We start from the raw sequence: 16,230 nt of genomic DNA on the forward strand, positions 1-16,230 counted from the left end.
GTGAGTAGTGATTTCCTTCATCCATAGTTGCAACTTCTAAAATAAGGCACTACTCAGCATGACAGAGATGATGGACTCTAATTCTAAATTATTTCTCACAGTGCAAAACATAATGCGGGGCCTTTATTTTGTACCAGTATCACATCCTTACCTGGTGTGCCCACCAGACCATTAAGTAAGAAAAGAAGGCAATCCAGCTAATAGAGCCAAAAAATGTGAGAGGAAAAAATTTTCTTGATGTCTGAAACACAAACAAAGAGAAACAGTAAAAACCTATGTTGAAGGATGACATGCCATACTCTTATTTGCTTCTCAAAATGACAGTGGCTTGTCATTTCTTCTGATGACCCGTTCTGAGCAAGTATTCTGGTCATCATTAGATGACCAAAATACATTCAAGAAAGGTAAGAAACTGAATTCCTACACTGGTATATATTTACCTATGCCTCATTCTTCCAATCGCTTCAGTTATAAAATAAGACCTCATAACAACTTGTATGATAAATGGCAAATTTGGGGTTGTCATTTGTATCATGATTTGTTACAATGCAGTTTGCATATGTGTTCAGCTGAACAGTGGTTTGACTTCTAAATTTATTAATAATTGCATGCTTATTCAGAATGAATGTTTTCAAATTGATAAAACAGACATCCATACCTTTCCTTCACACATTAGTGACTTTGTGCAACACCTTTCACAATCAGTATAACAAAGAATGCATATGGCAGAGCTAAAAACATACATATTAAAAATTTATTATGGCATTTACTTTTCTCTATTACAATAGAAGATCTGCTAAAAACATATTTTCCACGCTTTGTTTTGTAGAGAAATTTGTTATAAAAACATGCAAAACACAGTGAGACCCTTCAATGAATTAAAAATTCTGCAACACTTAAGTAACTTAATTTTCGTTTTCATTGTCTCCCTTACTAATGTCAAATTTTGAATAGGTAGTGTTCTTGCAGCCAATGAATTGGTTATACTCAGATTAATGATTTATTTTGGTGTCTGTTCTTTCCAGTCTTTTAGGTCTTCCATATTTCCTGTTGACTAACTAACTGTTACTGACAGGATCTATGTAACAAAAACAGATCGAGTTAACTACTGAAGAAAGGAAACAGGACTGCAGTACTGCATCAGGCAATCACTATCTAAATCAATTTAAAATTACATTTGTACTGTGAATGAATTCTACCAGTCTTGAATGAAACCATTATCTTTATGATCATGGACCTTCTGAACACAGATTCCTACCCCAGATGATTTCTGACATGTGACACACAGAATCTACAGATTTTCATGAACAAGCACTAGGACTGCCTGTGGAAGTAAGTTATACCATTCTGAATACCTGTTCCAGCTGTTGCTCAGTCCTGCACTACTTCTTCCTTTAGGTCCTTGATAAATTCACTTCCACTCCAGAATTTTTATGCCTGCCTTCACTGCAGCTCATGCCACTGCTGCACCAGGAGACTCATTAGCCTGTGGATCATTCCTAGATGCTGTGGGAGTAGACAGCATTGCAGGGTTTTCCCTGAATGTGACTTTTTGAGACAAAATACTATTTCGATTTTGCCAATTTACCTTGCTCAAGCCATGTCAAATACCTCTTTTTTAGGGAGTTACAGAACTGCACAGCCAGCTTTTCTTGTATAACAAACACAAGAGGCATTTATATAGAACAGCCTCACATTTAGGAACTGACCAGCATGGCAGAACAGGGTGGCTGTAGACTAAGAGGTGGTCAGTGAGTTGGGCTGGCCATTAATGCTGGTCAAGCAGGAATGTTATTGTCTTGTCAGCTGAACCAGAAAACACTGAGGCTGGTCTGCAGCTCAATGAAACTGTGTAGACTCTTTCTGCTGACATAACTGGAATGAGATCAGGACATTACTGGTGGGAAAAAACATAAAGTCAGCAATGGCAGTTGTGCACACTCAGTTACAGGACGGGACAAATAGGAGGTCTGCATCTGCTCCAGAAGCAGGTGCAGCTGTAGTTCGTGCCACAGAATATTTATTCAACTCCCTGTGTGCACTTTGCATAATGCTAAATGTCCTCCTGAAACCTGAGAATGTAAATGTTGACTAACATGGCCTGTACTACTCCACAAGTGAATATACATAGGAACACATATTAAAAATATTACAGACAATGAGCTTATAGTGTTTAAACCTACTCAGATGGACTTTTAAGTTTAAAATGAAAACTTTATATGCATTGAGGGACAGAAGACCTTAGTCTGAAAAGGAACATAATTTGAAATGAACACGAAGATGACTTTTAAAATAGTGATCTGACATCAGTGGGAGTAGAATTGAGTCTGGTAGGGATGATTCTAAACAGCAACTTCCTTTTTTAAAACTAAACACCTAGCACTTCTTTTTTTTTTCCACCATTCTTAGTAGCCAACTCTTTCAACTTACAACATTTTTTGTCTTCCTTGTAAAAACTGGGATTTTTTGGGAACATATATGGTGAATGACATGAAGCAATATACTTATCATAAAATCTGCACTGAGCACCTTGTAGCAACGCAATTTGAATGATCACTTGACAACACTCAGGATACAAGCAGACACTGACTTACAGAAAACTAATACAACAAGAGCTGTACTGACCAGTAATAGCTCTCTGATACTGCAATTATATATATATCAAATGGTTCTTGCCCAACAACAAGACATTGCCTATCTGAATCAGACACTCACGTAATTCAGATGGCTAAGAATTACGAGTCAGTAACTTTGCAGCATGTGTACTCCTCTCCTGTCTTAGCTAATCATCTCCCACTAAAATTAACTGTTAAGCTGCAGTTCAGGACTAAGAGTACTTTAATAGGCTTAACACTTAAATTACCTATTTTAAAATGGGAACATTTAAGCTCAAAAAGGGCAAAATTTGAAGCTTGTACATTTTACAGATGGTGAAATCCTCCTGGCTGCCAGGGCACTGCTGACTCATATTCAACTTGCCATAGACCACAACCCCCAAGGTCCCTTTCCACAGCACTGCTTTCCAGAATCTCATTCCCCAGTCTGTATGAACATTCAGGGTTGCCTCATCCCTGGTGCAGAATCTAGCACTTTCCCCCCATTGAACTTCATCTGGTTTGTGATTGCCCACTATTCTAATTTTTTAAGGTCTCCCTGCAGGGCCTCCCTGCCTTTGAGGGAGTCAACAGCTCCTCCCAGTTTTGTGTCATCTGCAAATCTGCTCAGTGTCCCTTCCAGTCCTGCGTCCAAGTCATTTATGAAGACGTTGAAGAGCACAGGGCCAAAGATGGAGCCCTGTGGAACCCCACTAGTCTGGTGTTAACCCATTCACTGCTACCCTTTGTGCTCAACCTGTGAGCAATTGCTCACGCACTGCATGATGTGTTTATCCAGCTGTGTGCTGGACATTTTGTCCAAAAGGATCTTGTGAGAGACAATGTCAAAAGCTTTACTGAAATCCAAAAAGATTACGTCAACTGGCTTCCCTTGATCAGCTAGAAGGGTGACCTTGTCATAAAAGTAAATCAGGTTGGACAAGTAGGACTTTCATCTCATGAAGCCTGCTGGCTCTGACCAGTGACTGTGTTGTGTTTCAGATGCTTTTTAATACTTCTCCGAATGATCTTCTGCATAACTTTAATGGGCACTGAAGTGAGACTGACAGGTCTGTAGTTTCTTGGGTCCTGTTTCTAGAGGTGATTGTCCCTGCTCTGCTCTGCACTGGTGTGGCCTCACCTTGAACATTGTGTGCAGTTTTGGGCACCACAATATAGGAAAGATATTAAAGTCTTAGAGAGCGCCCAAAGGAGGTGAACACCACAGATGCTGCTATCTAATTTGCAGATAGCTGAAAATTTTAAAAAGCCATAATGAGAATGCTGATTCGTTTTCTGTATGTTGGATTTTATTACAGAGTATAATAATAATCATGCTCGTTTCATAACTAGCAACAGCATTCTTTTGAGATATATCTCATTGTAACTCCCTAGCTCTCTGAAATACAGAGAGCTGCCAATTCTAAGCATTTACCTAGAAGAACTGGTCAGAGACAGCAGACAGCAATATTTCTCTCTACCTCTTTTGGTAGCTGTTGTTATGGTTGCCTTGTAAAGACAGAGTACCTAGCTTATTACCAATTGGTTCTTTTGTGATCCTGGTAGCAGACAAACAAGAAGAGCCATGGCTCATTCAGTTTTTATACTATTTTCCTTTAACAAAAGAGAAAGTATTTTCTAGTTTCATTGTAGATTAGATGGATTAGTACTATTCCTGTCCATAAGTAACCTTAAGGACACTTTTTTAAAATACATTTCTGTATTTATTTCATGCCAGCGTCTGAAAAACAGGACTACAAGTAGAAAAAATGATCCAAATATGAAGGTTTTCTCCTAAGAGCTTGATCCTGAAAGGTAGTGAGTACTTAATAATTTGCAAGGTAACTGTCTTAATTTTAGCCAGTATTATTACCAACATCTTTAACAACCTGAATGATTCATATATTTGTCATGTTAATAAATTTATCTGCATTGGAAAGTTTGATTTTTCTTTCACGCTTAACAGTGCTTAATGGATTACTCAAAACCGGCTCCTCTAACTGGATCTGTACAGCAACATGTTGTCCTTGTACCCTTGGTAACAGTGCATCTCTGTATGGCAACAAGAGTTCATGGAAGTTGTAATGCTTTGTTTGTAACGAGAATTTGCAGAGTTAAAGTGAACTCCCCTATACTTCAGTGACAGCAGGACCAGAGCCCCGATAGCCTGTACCGCATTTTTCTGGCCTGTACCGCAAAGGTTGGACAGTGGAGTAAGGTTATAACAAAAGACATGGTGTTCAATATCTGCTCCTGACCCCCTTGGGGCACCTTGCTCACACAGTTTTTCTTTCAATCTTTCAATATCTGTTACTGCAGGAGGTGGACAGTTACATATGTGACCTTTACAGAGCCATGAGGGAAATAAGCTATTAGTACAGGAAAAATACCTGTTACTGTTCAAAACACCTGAACAAAAACTTAGGTACAAAATTCCCCAAGGGCATATGTACCCCTAGGATACTGCCAACAACATAACTGATGTTATAGTAAGGATTTTAATACATGCTGGCTTATTGTCAGCAGCTGTTATTAAGGCACTAAACACATTAAAACATCTCAGCTAGTGAATCAGCTGACAGTTAGCTGAACTAATGCATAATCTACTCTAAGTATATAAAAACTTGCATATGTGTACACCAGAGCATAATAAGGCAGCAAGATTTTGCTAACTTTAGAACTGGAGACCTTGTCAATGAAATAAAATTTCTAATGCTTCTAGGTTTCATGGAGCTACATATTGCTTGGTATAGTACAAGTAAATGCAAGCAAACCATCTCCATTATGTGGAGATAAAATATACATTCAAAAAGAGACTCTACAAGGAAAGAAGAACTCATTTTTTGAAAACTGGACATCCACAGAGGATGTCAAAGGCTCCATACAGTCTTTCCAATAAGTATATATCACACAAGTGTTCACTTTATATATCCTCATGCTAATCTGAGCATCCTGATATGGAATTTTTGGTTTCTGACTAAAATTACTACACTTGCAAATAAAGCCTCTGATGGTAGGCCTACCTAAAAAAACCCATTTAAGTATTATTTTAGGTTTGCTTTAACTTTTGTGTCACAGATTTAGATGAAAGTTGTTTTGTGATGCACATGCTGAACTGTGATATTGGGCTTTGTTTTCATTAGGAAGGAATCAGTGGGGATAGCACACAGACATAAGTGAGAATATTTTAAAGACACGCTAATGAAGCATACTTGAAATTTTACATAGTTTATGCAACCATCTGCTTAATTCTTTGACAGTAATGTTCAAAGTAAGTAGCTTGTCATACTCATACATCTTCTTACCTCTTCTGTTAACACTACATGTAATTGCAAACTACTTTTTTTTTTTTAATAAAAAACTACTCTTTTCAGCAAATGAAGTTTTAAAGCTCTGTTGTCCACTTGCCTATCTGGCATATACAACTTTGCTTATTTTTTTGTGCTATGGTAGGGTATTTTAGCTGCAGGATGTTAGTTCTATTGTGAACAATACTAGTGCTAGTAATAATCACATCCATCACACAGTTGCATGCAACTTGTTGAGATAGTCACTTTCCAAAACAATTATTTAAAAAGCTGTTCTCATTTGTACAGTACAGAATATTGGATAAAGCTACAGGTCTACTGATGTTAACTTAAGATTTTCAAAATAATGCCCATACATATTTTTCATAGAATCATAGAATCATAGAATTGATTGGGTTGGAAAAGACCTCCGAGATCATCGAGTCCAACCCTTGGTCCAAATCCAGTCCATTTACTAGATCATGGCACTCAGTGCCACGTCCAATCTGTGTTTAAAAATCTCCAGGGATGGTGAATCCACCACCTCTCTGGGCAGCCCATTCCAATGCCTGATTACTCTCCCTGTAAAGAATTTTCTCCTGATATCCAACTTAAATTTCCCCTGGCGGAGCTTAAGCCCGTGCCCCCTTGTCCTATTGCTGAGTGCCTGAGAGAAGAGACCAACCCCCACCTGGCTAGAACTTCCCTTCAGGTAGTTATAGACGGTGATGAGGTCACCTCTGAGCCTCCTCTTCTCCAGGCTAAACAACCCCAGCTCCCTCAGCCTCTCCCCATAGGACTTATGCTCCAGTCCCTTCACCAGCCTTGTTGCTCCTCTCTGGACCCGCTCCAGCACCTCAATATCCTTCCTGAACTGAGGGGCCCAGAACTGAACACAATACTCAAGGTGTGGCCTCACCAATGCAGAGTACAGGGGAAGGATCACTTCCCTGCTCCTGCTGGCCACGCTATTTTTGATACAGGACAAGATCCCATTGGCCTTCTTGGCCACCTGGGCACACTGTTGGCTCATGTTGAGCTTCCTGTCAATTAGTACCCCCCGGTCCCTTTCTGCCTGGCTGCTTTCCAGCCACTCAGTGCCCAGCCTGTAGTGCTGCATGGGGTTGTTGTGGCCAAAGTGCAGGACCCGGCACTTGGCTTTATTGAACTTCATCCCACTGGAATCAGCCCATCTCTCAAGTCTATCCAGATCCCTCTGCAGAGCCCTCCTGCCTTCCAGCAGGTCGACACTCCCTTCCAATTTGGTGTCATCAGCAAATTTGCTGATGATGGACTCAATCCCCTCATCTAAATCATCAATAAAGATGTTAAACAGGACTGGACCCAACACAGACCCCTGGGGAACACCACTAGTGACTGGCCGCCAGCTGGATGCAGCTCCATTCACCAGCACTCTCTGGGCCCGACCCTCCAGCCAGCTCCTAATCCAGGAGAGGATGCACTTGTCCAAGCCATGGGCTACCAGCTTTTCCAGGAGTATATTTTTCATTCATTTTGGCCCAAATTATGAAAAAAACCCTACAGGTGTGGTTTTGAATGACAAAAGGAAGGCATAAATACAGAAATAAACAATACTGACATTCATTTAGTATGCTCTCTGTTACCAAACAAAAGTGTATAGCAGAGTTGTTTGAAATCTTTAAGAAATGGAAGCTTAAAAATTGGAAGAGAAAATGTCACTTTACAGCCTTTGAAAAACCTTTATGTAAAAACAAATCAGAGGTCTTATTTTAGCTTCTTTCTTGCACTGAATTGCAGGTTTTTAGCATTTCCATTTAGGAATGGAAAGTTTTTCACTCTGCATGAGGAGGAAAAAAGAATTCAGGATGTTGACTTATATGCTGTGCATCCCACTCTTGTAGCAGTTTTAAACCTGTTTTTGATCCAGAAAGGAAAAGAGATTAAAACACTACTACTGAAGTTTTTTTTTAGCTCTTGAATTTCTCTCTTTTACTTTCCATGAGCCTTCCTAGTCAGGTATATGTTTTGTATATGTGAGTATAAAACCGATAGGGCGTGGTAACTTGTCACAGTAAGTCCTTTGTTGTCAGTCTTACATTACTTAAAGCTGTGTTTGGGACAAAACTAGCAAGTATTTTACACACGAAGGGATTTACAGATACTGTCCTAGTATGAAAATTACAAGATGATAAGGAGAAGACAAATGTCTAGTAGAACATGAATTTTAGAGAAATGCATATCATTATATTTTAAAAAAGGAGAAAATTTAGGCAGTCTAAAATCTTTCCAGTTGTATACTTCAGGGCACTGAAGATGGACAGACTTATTCAGCACTTATGTGATATTCAGTAGAGATTCAGAAATACAGATATGAAGGCCCCAAAGAAGTTCTCAGACCTTTCACTTTACGTTATAAAATATTATGAATATAAATTACAATCTTTATAGAGCTATTATCAACCAGTTCCTCATAAGCACCCATTTGCCATTTGAAGACTGATACTGTTACATCTTCTTCAAAGAAGAAACTCTTAAAAAAAACCTGTTAGCTCTATTTTTACATAAATCCACTACAGTACTTTCTTGGCATTTACCTAGAGATCTACCCTTTTGTGTAGAACACACTGCAATAATGCAACAACCGTTACTTACAGGTTTTCTAACATCTGGTAGGGTAGCCCACAGTGGAAAAACAATGGGAAACACAAAAAGATAGGTGAGCTGCTTGCGTCGGGTTTCAGGCCAAGCCAGGCTGAGAGGCTGCTCCTCATCCTCTTCATTCTGTAAGAAAAGCTGCAGTGAGCAGAATATCAAAGTGGATGAATGAGATTAGGGATTCTTCCAAAAGGAGTTCTGAGAATGGTGTTGTGTTGCAGTGAGAACCATGGACTCTGAAAACATTGCATTAACACCACACCTACCTACAACATTATTTAGAACACAGTAAAAATTAATCTGGCCAGACTGTGAGCCTGCAGCACAGACTGCCTAAGGACATACATTTGTGGCTGATCCCTTGGGATGCACAGAATGTTTCTGACAAGTGTTCCCACTGCTCTCCCTTGGGATGTGGGCTAGTCTAGTCAGGGATTAAGACATCTGTGGGTAGCATCAAGCCTGGCCATATAGAGAGAAAGAGAGAGAGAGAGAGAGAGAGAGAGAGATTGGTGGGAAGAGGGAGAGAGGAAGAGAGACAGTGTGCATGTATAGGTACATGTACACAATTCCACATGCATAGATATGCATATAAATATTTAAATGTACATATAGATGTATACATATATCTAACTTTTTAAGCTTTTGTGAGTAACTTAAAAAGTTACTACATAAATATGTGTCTGTATATGTACATATTGTTTTGTTCATAGGATCATTGGGTAATTCAGGCTGGCAGGCACCTGTGGAACTTCACTGCTGAGCTGGTGTGGTCAGGTTGGACTGCTCAGGGCTCTGACCAGTCAAACTGTAAAACCATCAATGATGGAGATAGCCCAACCTCTCTGGGCTCCAACCATCGCTGGACTGTCCACATGAGGAATAGGCTTCTCCTTGTCTCCAACCAAAGACTTGTGTTTAGACCAGCCACAATGCAGCAGTGTTCTTAACAACTTGGTGCTAAAACTAAAGACATTCCTCTCCTATCAATGTAGCTGATTTTCACATTGATCTCTAATCTCTATTTATGTGTAAGCTGCCCACCTGTTACAGAGTAGATGTATAGGAACCTTCTCCTGTGAGAAAACATTTGGCTGCCACACACTTCTCTTTCCTTAGACTGCTCCTCCTAATAAAATGGAGCCCTCCCAGACTGACAAGGAAGCAAGCAAAGTGGGCATGATTCAAGCTTTTGCATGCATGTATTGAAATAACTTTAAACTTCTAATATAGGTAGCCGATGTCCCCAGAATTGCACATCTATCTAACACATATCACAGTATAAGGCAACTGAAAAAATGGCCTATATGGTTCTTTCACATAAATGTGCGTAATGCAAATCGTTAATCCTGTGGAAAGATTTCTAGAGACCTTAGTGAAAACTAAACAAGTCCAAAAAAGAGCACCTGGTGAAAACTGTTTGAAAGCATGAGAAGTATACAACAACTTCTTCGTGTAGAGTTCTTGTTTTTTTCTTTTGAAAAAAGATAGCAATTGAGACAGCTCTGCAATATGCATGTTATTCTTCCTATAATAGGTTTTTTATAATAAGTTTCTTATAATAGGTTTCTTCTGTCTTAAGATTGCTTACATAAACCTTATGACAATGATATATGAAGCAAACATTTGAATGACCACATCAGTTATTTTTTTCTAAGCAAAACAGTTATTAATGAAATGTTACCATATGTTGGTATCGTTCGTAACTTTTTCTACTTACTGCTGATTTTGACTAAAGAACGGGTCTTAGTTATTCCACTATTATGAACTCCTGAATTGTTCAAATATCCAGCTACTTGACCTGATCAGTGCCTAGAAAAGCAAGCCCCGTTCTTAGCTCAGGATCTTCCACTCTGATGGTACCACCTGACACTGCTGGTGTCAGGTGTCAGATAAATCCCTATTTATCTCTTGACACATTGACACATTGACAGGTTGCAGCTACTTTTGAGTTATGCATTGATGTTGACAGAAAACCATGTATTGTTAATCCCTATACTTCGTGAAACTCCCAACTTGCATGACTGTAAGACAACAGTAAAGTGAAAAGGTCATAAAAGTTATAATATTAAAAGATTTTTAAAAGTATATAGGTACAATTTGTCACACTCAACACAGTACTTTAAAGGCTCCTGAGCAGCTTAAGAGGCTAGCTTTTGCCTTTAGCTTTCAGTTCTTCACTGAAGAGGACAACCTATGCTTCACTGCTGCAATGTACTGAAGCCTGACTTTTGGGGAACTGCACTAGAGCAGGAGTTTGTGCAGCTACTTCCTGAAAAACAAATCCATTCCTTTTCCATTCTGGTAGATGCTACTGGGGTGGGAAAATCAACCTGGGATGGAGGCTTAGCTTTGAAATATGATGACTGAGATAAAACTGGGGCACAAAAGGATCAGTTGAAGGGTTGCCTAGGTGACTCTTTCTGAATGGCCCATGTGTAATTCAAGCAGCAAACTCAGCTGGAATAAAGTTCAGTAAGTGACTGCTGCATAAACAACACTGAGTGGCAAAGTACTTCCTGAATTGCCATCCTTAGAGATTAGCCATGATTAACAACTCTAGTTAATCACAACACAACTTTACATTAATCTGAGCTTGCATGTGTGTCTGAAAAATATACGGAATGCAATGTCTACATTGGTTCATGTAGGACTGTACTAGTACTCACTCTGCTTTAACACCGGGTATCATTCTAGTCTCGTGGCTGTGTCAAATACCATTGGGTGTGCATGAGCACACAGGCAACATGAGTGGCTGTAGCAAAGGACCACAAAGAATTGCTTTTGTAGACTGTCAGATATCTCCTGAGAAACCTTGATCCATCTTTTGAGATCTTTTCACCTTCCAGTTGTCCTACCTCATTCTTCTCCCCAAGACAACTATCCCCAAAATATAAGGCCAAACTCAGGCTCATAGTGCAGACAAAAGCCTTTTTCTTGCTAGTTTAACTCCACAATGCATTACAGATGCTACAGAGTCGATATTCATTTCCTATTTTGTAAATTGGATTTGGCATCTAATTTTCAACGCTGACCTTCCAAAGATCAGTGGAAGTAAGGAAGTTCAAAGTATTTGTAGATCTAGCTTCCATGAATTTCAATGCAATATTGAACTATCCACTCAGGTTTAAGAAATGAATGGGAAAAAATTTGGCAGGTCTAAAACTACACAAATGTGAGTGTCATGCTGTGGACTAAGCAGCAGTGGTAGAAAATGACTCAGCACAGATTTATGGCAGAGATTATGTGCACTGTCAGCAGCTCAGCCTATCTGCAATGTACATACTGAATATGCATTATCACAATTTGTAGAAACTAATACTTCATCTATACTTTTGATTTATTTTAGTCTATATGATGAAAATTCAGTAGTTGCTGAGGTCCAGGCAGACAACACCTATAGCCTTTCCCTCATCTACTAAGTGTGTCAACTCATCATAAAAAGAGAAGAGGTTGGTCATATTGTACCTGTCTTTCACAAACCCATGCTGGCTAGACCCGATCCCCAAGTTGTCCTGCATATGCCATATTATCGCACTCAAAATCATCTGCTCCATGACCTTCCCTGGCACCAAAGTCAGACTGCCAGGCCTTTAGTTATCCAGATCCTCCTTCCAGCCCTTCCTGTAGATGAGCATCTCATTTGCCAGCTTCCAGTCAACTAGGACCTCCACAGTTAGCCACTGCTGCTGGTAAATGATGAAAAGTGGCTCAGTGAGCTCTTCTGACAGCTCCCTCAGTACTCTTGGGTGGATCCCATCTGGCCCCATAGACTTGTGTGTGTCTAAGCGGTGTAGCAGGTCCACTTTCCCTAACCTTTTCCAATTGGATTATGAGGGCTTCATTCTGCTCCTCATCCCTGTCTTCCAGCTCAGGGGGCTGGGTACTCTGAGGACAACTGGTCTTATTATTAAAGGTACAAAAGGCATTCAATACCTCAGCCTTTTCCTCATCTGTTGTCACTGTGTTTCCATGTGCATCCAATAAAGGATGGAGATTATCCTTAGCCTTACTTCTGTTGCTGATATATTTGCAGAAACATTTTTCGTTGTCTTTAATTTTAGAAGCCAAATCAAGTTCTAGCTGGGCTCTGGTCCTCCTAATTTTCTACCTGCCTAACCTCACAAAATCCTTTTAGTCCTCCTGAGCTTGTCCCTTCATCCAAAGGTCATAAACTCTCCTTTTTCTCCTGAGTTCCAACCAAAGCTCTGTTCAGCCAAGCCAGTCTTCTTCCCAGCCAGTTCATCTTTCAGCACATGTGGGCAGACTGCTCCTGCACCTTTAAGGTTTCCTTCTTGAAGAATGTCCAGCCTTCCTGGACTCCTTTGCCCACAAGGACTGCCCTCCAAGGAACTCTGGCAACCAGTCTCCTAAACAGGCCAAAGCCTGGCCTCTGGAAGTCCAGGCAGCAGTTCTGCTGGTCCCCTCCCCCTTTCAGTGCTCTGAAAAGGAAAACTATTCATTTCTTTGTCTCTGTGCCCAGGATGGCCTCTGACCACCACATCTCCCACTAACCCTTCTCTGTTCACTAACAGCAGGTCCAGCAGGGCACCTTCCCTGGCTTTGTGTGTCACAAAGTTATCTTCCACACAGTCCAGAAATCTCCTGCACTGTTCCCTCTCTGCTGTGTTGTCTTTCCAGCAGACATCTGGTAAGATGAAGTCCCCCACAAAAACAAGGTCCAGCAATCGTAAGATTTTCCCAGCTGCTTATAATATATTTTTGTCTGCCTCTTCATCCTGGTTGGATGGTTTATACTAGACTCCCATCAGGATATCTGTTTTGTTGGCCTTATCCATAAATACTTAACCTTTTAATCATCATCATCATCATCAAACTCTAGAAAGCCAAAACACTCCCTAACATACAGGGCTACCCCACCAGCTCTGCTTCCTTGCCTATCCCTTCCAAAGAGTTTACAGCCATCTATTGCATCACTCCATTTGTGTAAGTAATCCCACCATCTTTATGTTACTGTAATTATATCACAGTTTTCCATCTGCAAAATGGCTTTATATGCTCTTTAGTTGGGCTATCAGTCCTGTCACATTTTTGGGGGAAGAAGCCTTAATTACTATGTGACTGTTCCATTGTTCTTTATGGATTGACAATGCTTATGTCTTTGATGCTGACTCCACTGAGATGGCTAAGATGTTGTGTGAATTAGTACAGGGACATTTCAAACGTTCTCTGGTGTACTCAGCACATCATGGAGCAGACTGAAGGACCTTACTAGCACACTGTCCCTGAAACACTGGTGTGCCACCCTTATGCTTATCTCTAGCGTGCCTGGTTTTATCCCTTTCTTCCTTCAAATGCAGTTTAAAGCTCTTTCAATGAGCCCTGCTAACTCTGATCCTTTTGCCGCTTTGAAACAGATATATCCAGTCTCTCACCAGCAGGCTCAGTGTTGTTTAAACCAATGCATGATAAAAAACCCTAAATTCTGCTGATGAGACCACTCTTGGAGTCAGTTACTGATCTTCTGAGTCTTCCTGTTTTGTCTCTCATCATTCCCTGCAACTGGAAAAATACAGAATAACTTGTGTTCCTCCTCACTTAACCAATCGTTAAAGGTTTAGACACAGCTGCATTAGAGCTGTGCCTCAGCAACCTCACAGTAAACAATATCTTCCTAAACATCTAATCTAAACGTATCCAATTTTCCAATTTCCCAGTAAATTTCTTCCAAACAGAGGAAATGATGGCATGTTTCATATTATATATAGAGTGCAAATATATGGTGACATTTTCATCCACAACTATTTTGTTTATAAACAACAGCTTATAGCAAATTCCATCTGCCAAAGTCACAAGGTAATCACTCCTTCTAGCAAACATCAGAAAATCAGAGTCTCCGTGGAGGTTTACACTCATATTACCTTAGGAAAAAACAATTGCTTTTCTGGCACAACGTTAAACAGAATTTTACACTTTTTTTTCCTGATGGTAGGACAAAGTGGAAAACAAGTACAAAAAGCCACCTTAAACTTACTAGAAATAGCAAATCTGCCACTGTTCACCAACTAGTCTGTACTGTATAATAGCCATAGCATATAAACTATAAATACCATATTCTGAGAATTATTCTGTTAGTCCAACTAATCTGAAGAGCTAATCTGTAAATTCTCATGCTTGTGCATTCTGACTGCTGATAGAACTAATCAACAAAGAATTAGCATTAGGACTCCAGAAGAAAGGAAACTGAAGACAGAGACTATTTGCAGTTCAATTTGCTTTTGGCAAAGTACAGATACTGCACGACCTATAAAGCGATAATTTCTTTTTTTACTTGATAGGACTGCAAAAGACTGTGCAGGGTTTTTTTTTTTCCTTGTTTGTTTGTGTTTGGTTTTGTTGGTTTGGTTTGGTTGGTGGTGGTGGTGATGGGGATTTTTGGGATTTTTTTTTTGTTGGAAATAAGCTCTGTCTAACCCAACTTCTCACAATGAGTGAATCAAGAAAAAGTTATGCTATCTCAAATGTTCCCTGTCCCAGAGGTATTTGGTGATTTTCAGAATTGAGGTTGATTGTTTTATTTAGGAGGGCAAGTCGCACATTAATTTATTTCACTAGAAAGGCAGAGAGTATAGGCAATTGGAGCCCTACTGTGAACAGCCTCAAATCTCTGCTTTATGTTTCTTTTCTGTAAACTGAATCACTCACTTATCTTCTCCTACCTCTCATTTGGAAAAAACTATGTGAAACAAGGTGAAATAGTAAGTTAGTACAGCAGTATGTAATTTCTACAGGGTAACTAAGATAGAAAGCAACATCCTTCCTCACGAACTCTTGAGTAAAATTCAAGCAGGGAGTAAAGTTAAATCCCTGAGCTTTCAGAATGCATTCGGTATATCTGGATATTCTCCTTAGGGCAGCTAATTTGTGCTAATCCTTGCTGTACTGTGAACTCAGTGAAAGGAGCTACCTTATGAGTGAACCTTATGGGAAAGAGAAAGGCTCAGGTAGATATTTGGTCCAGATTCTGCTATTGTTGCTTGTGTCCTCTTGGGATCTTGCACAAATAGGTAAAATCACAGCTCCCAGAGCTTATATGCTAATTTTTATGCCCATGTTACTGCCAGCACTCTCTAGGGAATTTGAAAAGTAATACTCAGAATGTAATAGTCAAAACTGCAGTCAGCCCACCAGAAGAAATAACAGCTATGGTACGATGGAGATAATTCTGAAGAATAAGCCTTTGTCTTCATGCCATTTTTCAATATCTTAGTTTTCAAGCAAGTCAAACTGCTAAACAGCAGAAAAAAATGTGGAATAGGCAACTGAGTAGCCTTGGAAATAAAAAGATCAATTCCTTTTCATGGCAGCACCATTCTCTTTAAGTCACAAAGAGCTATACCAGCAAACAAGATGCAGACATTTACTTTAGACCGACTGTGGCAACTGAAAAAATGTTTGGGCTTAGAAAAATAATTTTTTTATGATGAATCAAACAAATACTAGGGATACCAGAATATAACATGGCCTTACAACAAATTCTGCTCTAATCTTCTCCAGTCTGTCTCTTTATGAAATAGCAATGTTTAAGATAGCCCAGAATAATACCCTGAGATGGAGAATGCAATGTCATTCCCCACTCACACCATACTGATTTGATGCAAACAAAATTAGTACTCTAGAGCAGGGGAGTTATGTCCCCACCAGCACTCTGTCCTTGCTCTTTGGTGGGGAAGGCAAAAAATGCTCTATCG

At 39.8% G+C, this 16,230-nt stretch overlaps 1 protein-coding gene across 5 annotated transcripts in view; it reads right to left on the reverse strand.

Annotated features, from left to right (window-relative positions):
• The window catches only part of SLC24A2 (solute carrier family 24 member 2), a 122,293-nt gene that overhangs the window by 15,871 nt on the left and 90,192 nt on the right, over positions 1-16,230 (reverse strand). For all 5 annotated transcript variants that reach the window (XR_003526245.1, XR_003526243.1, XR_003526244.1 and 2 more), the window contains 2 exons: positions 8,516-8,644; positions 152-241 (listed from right to left, as the gene is read on the reverse strand). Coding sequence is in view for 2 of the 5 variants with exons in the window: in XM_027634729.1 (XP_027490530.1) it covers positions 152-241; positions 8,516-8,644 (219 nt within the window). In the remaining 3 variants the exon portion in view is untranslated. The remainder of the gene's footprint in view (positions 1-151; positions 242-8,515; positions 8,645-16,230) is intronic.

This window comes from Corapipo altera, unplaced genomic scaffold (assembly GCF_003945725.1).
Source record: "Corapipo altera isolate COAL_440 unplaced genomic scaffold, ASM394572v1 61411, whole genome shotgun sequence".
Classification (NCBI taxonomy): Eukaryota; Metazoa; Chordata; class Aves; order Passeriformes; family Pipridae; genus Corapipo; species Corapipo altera.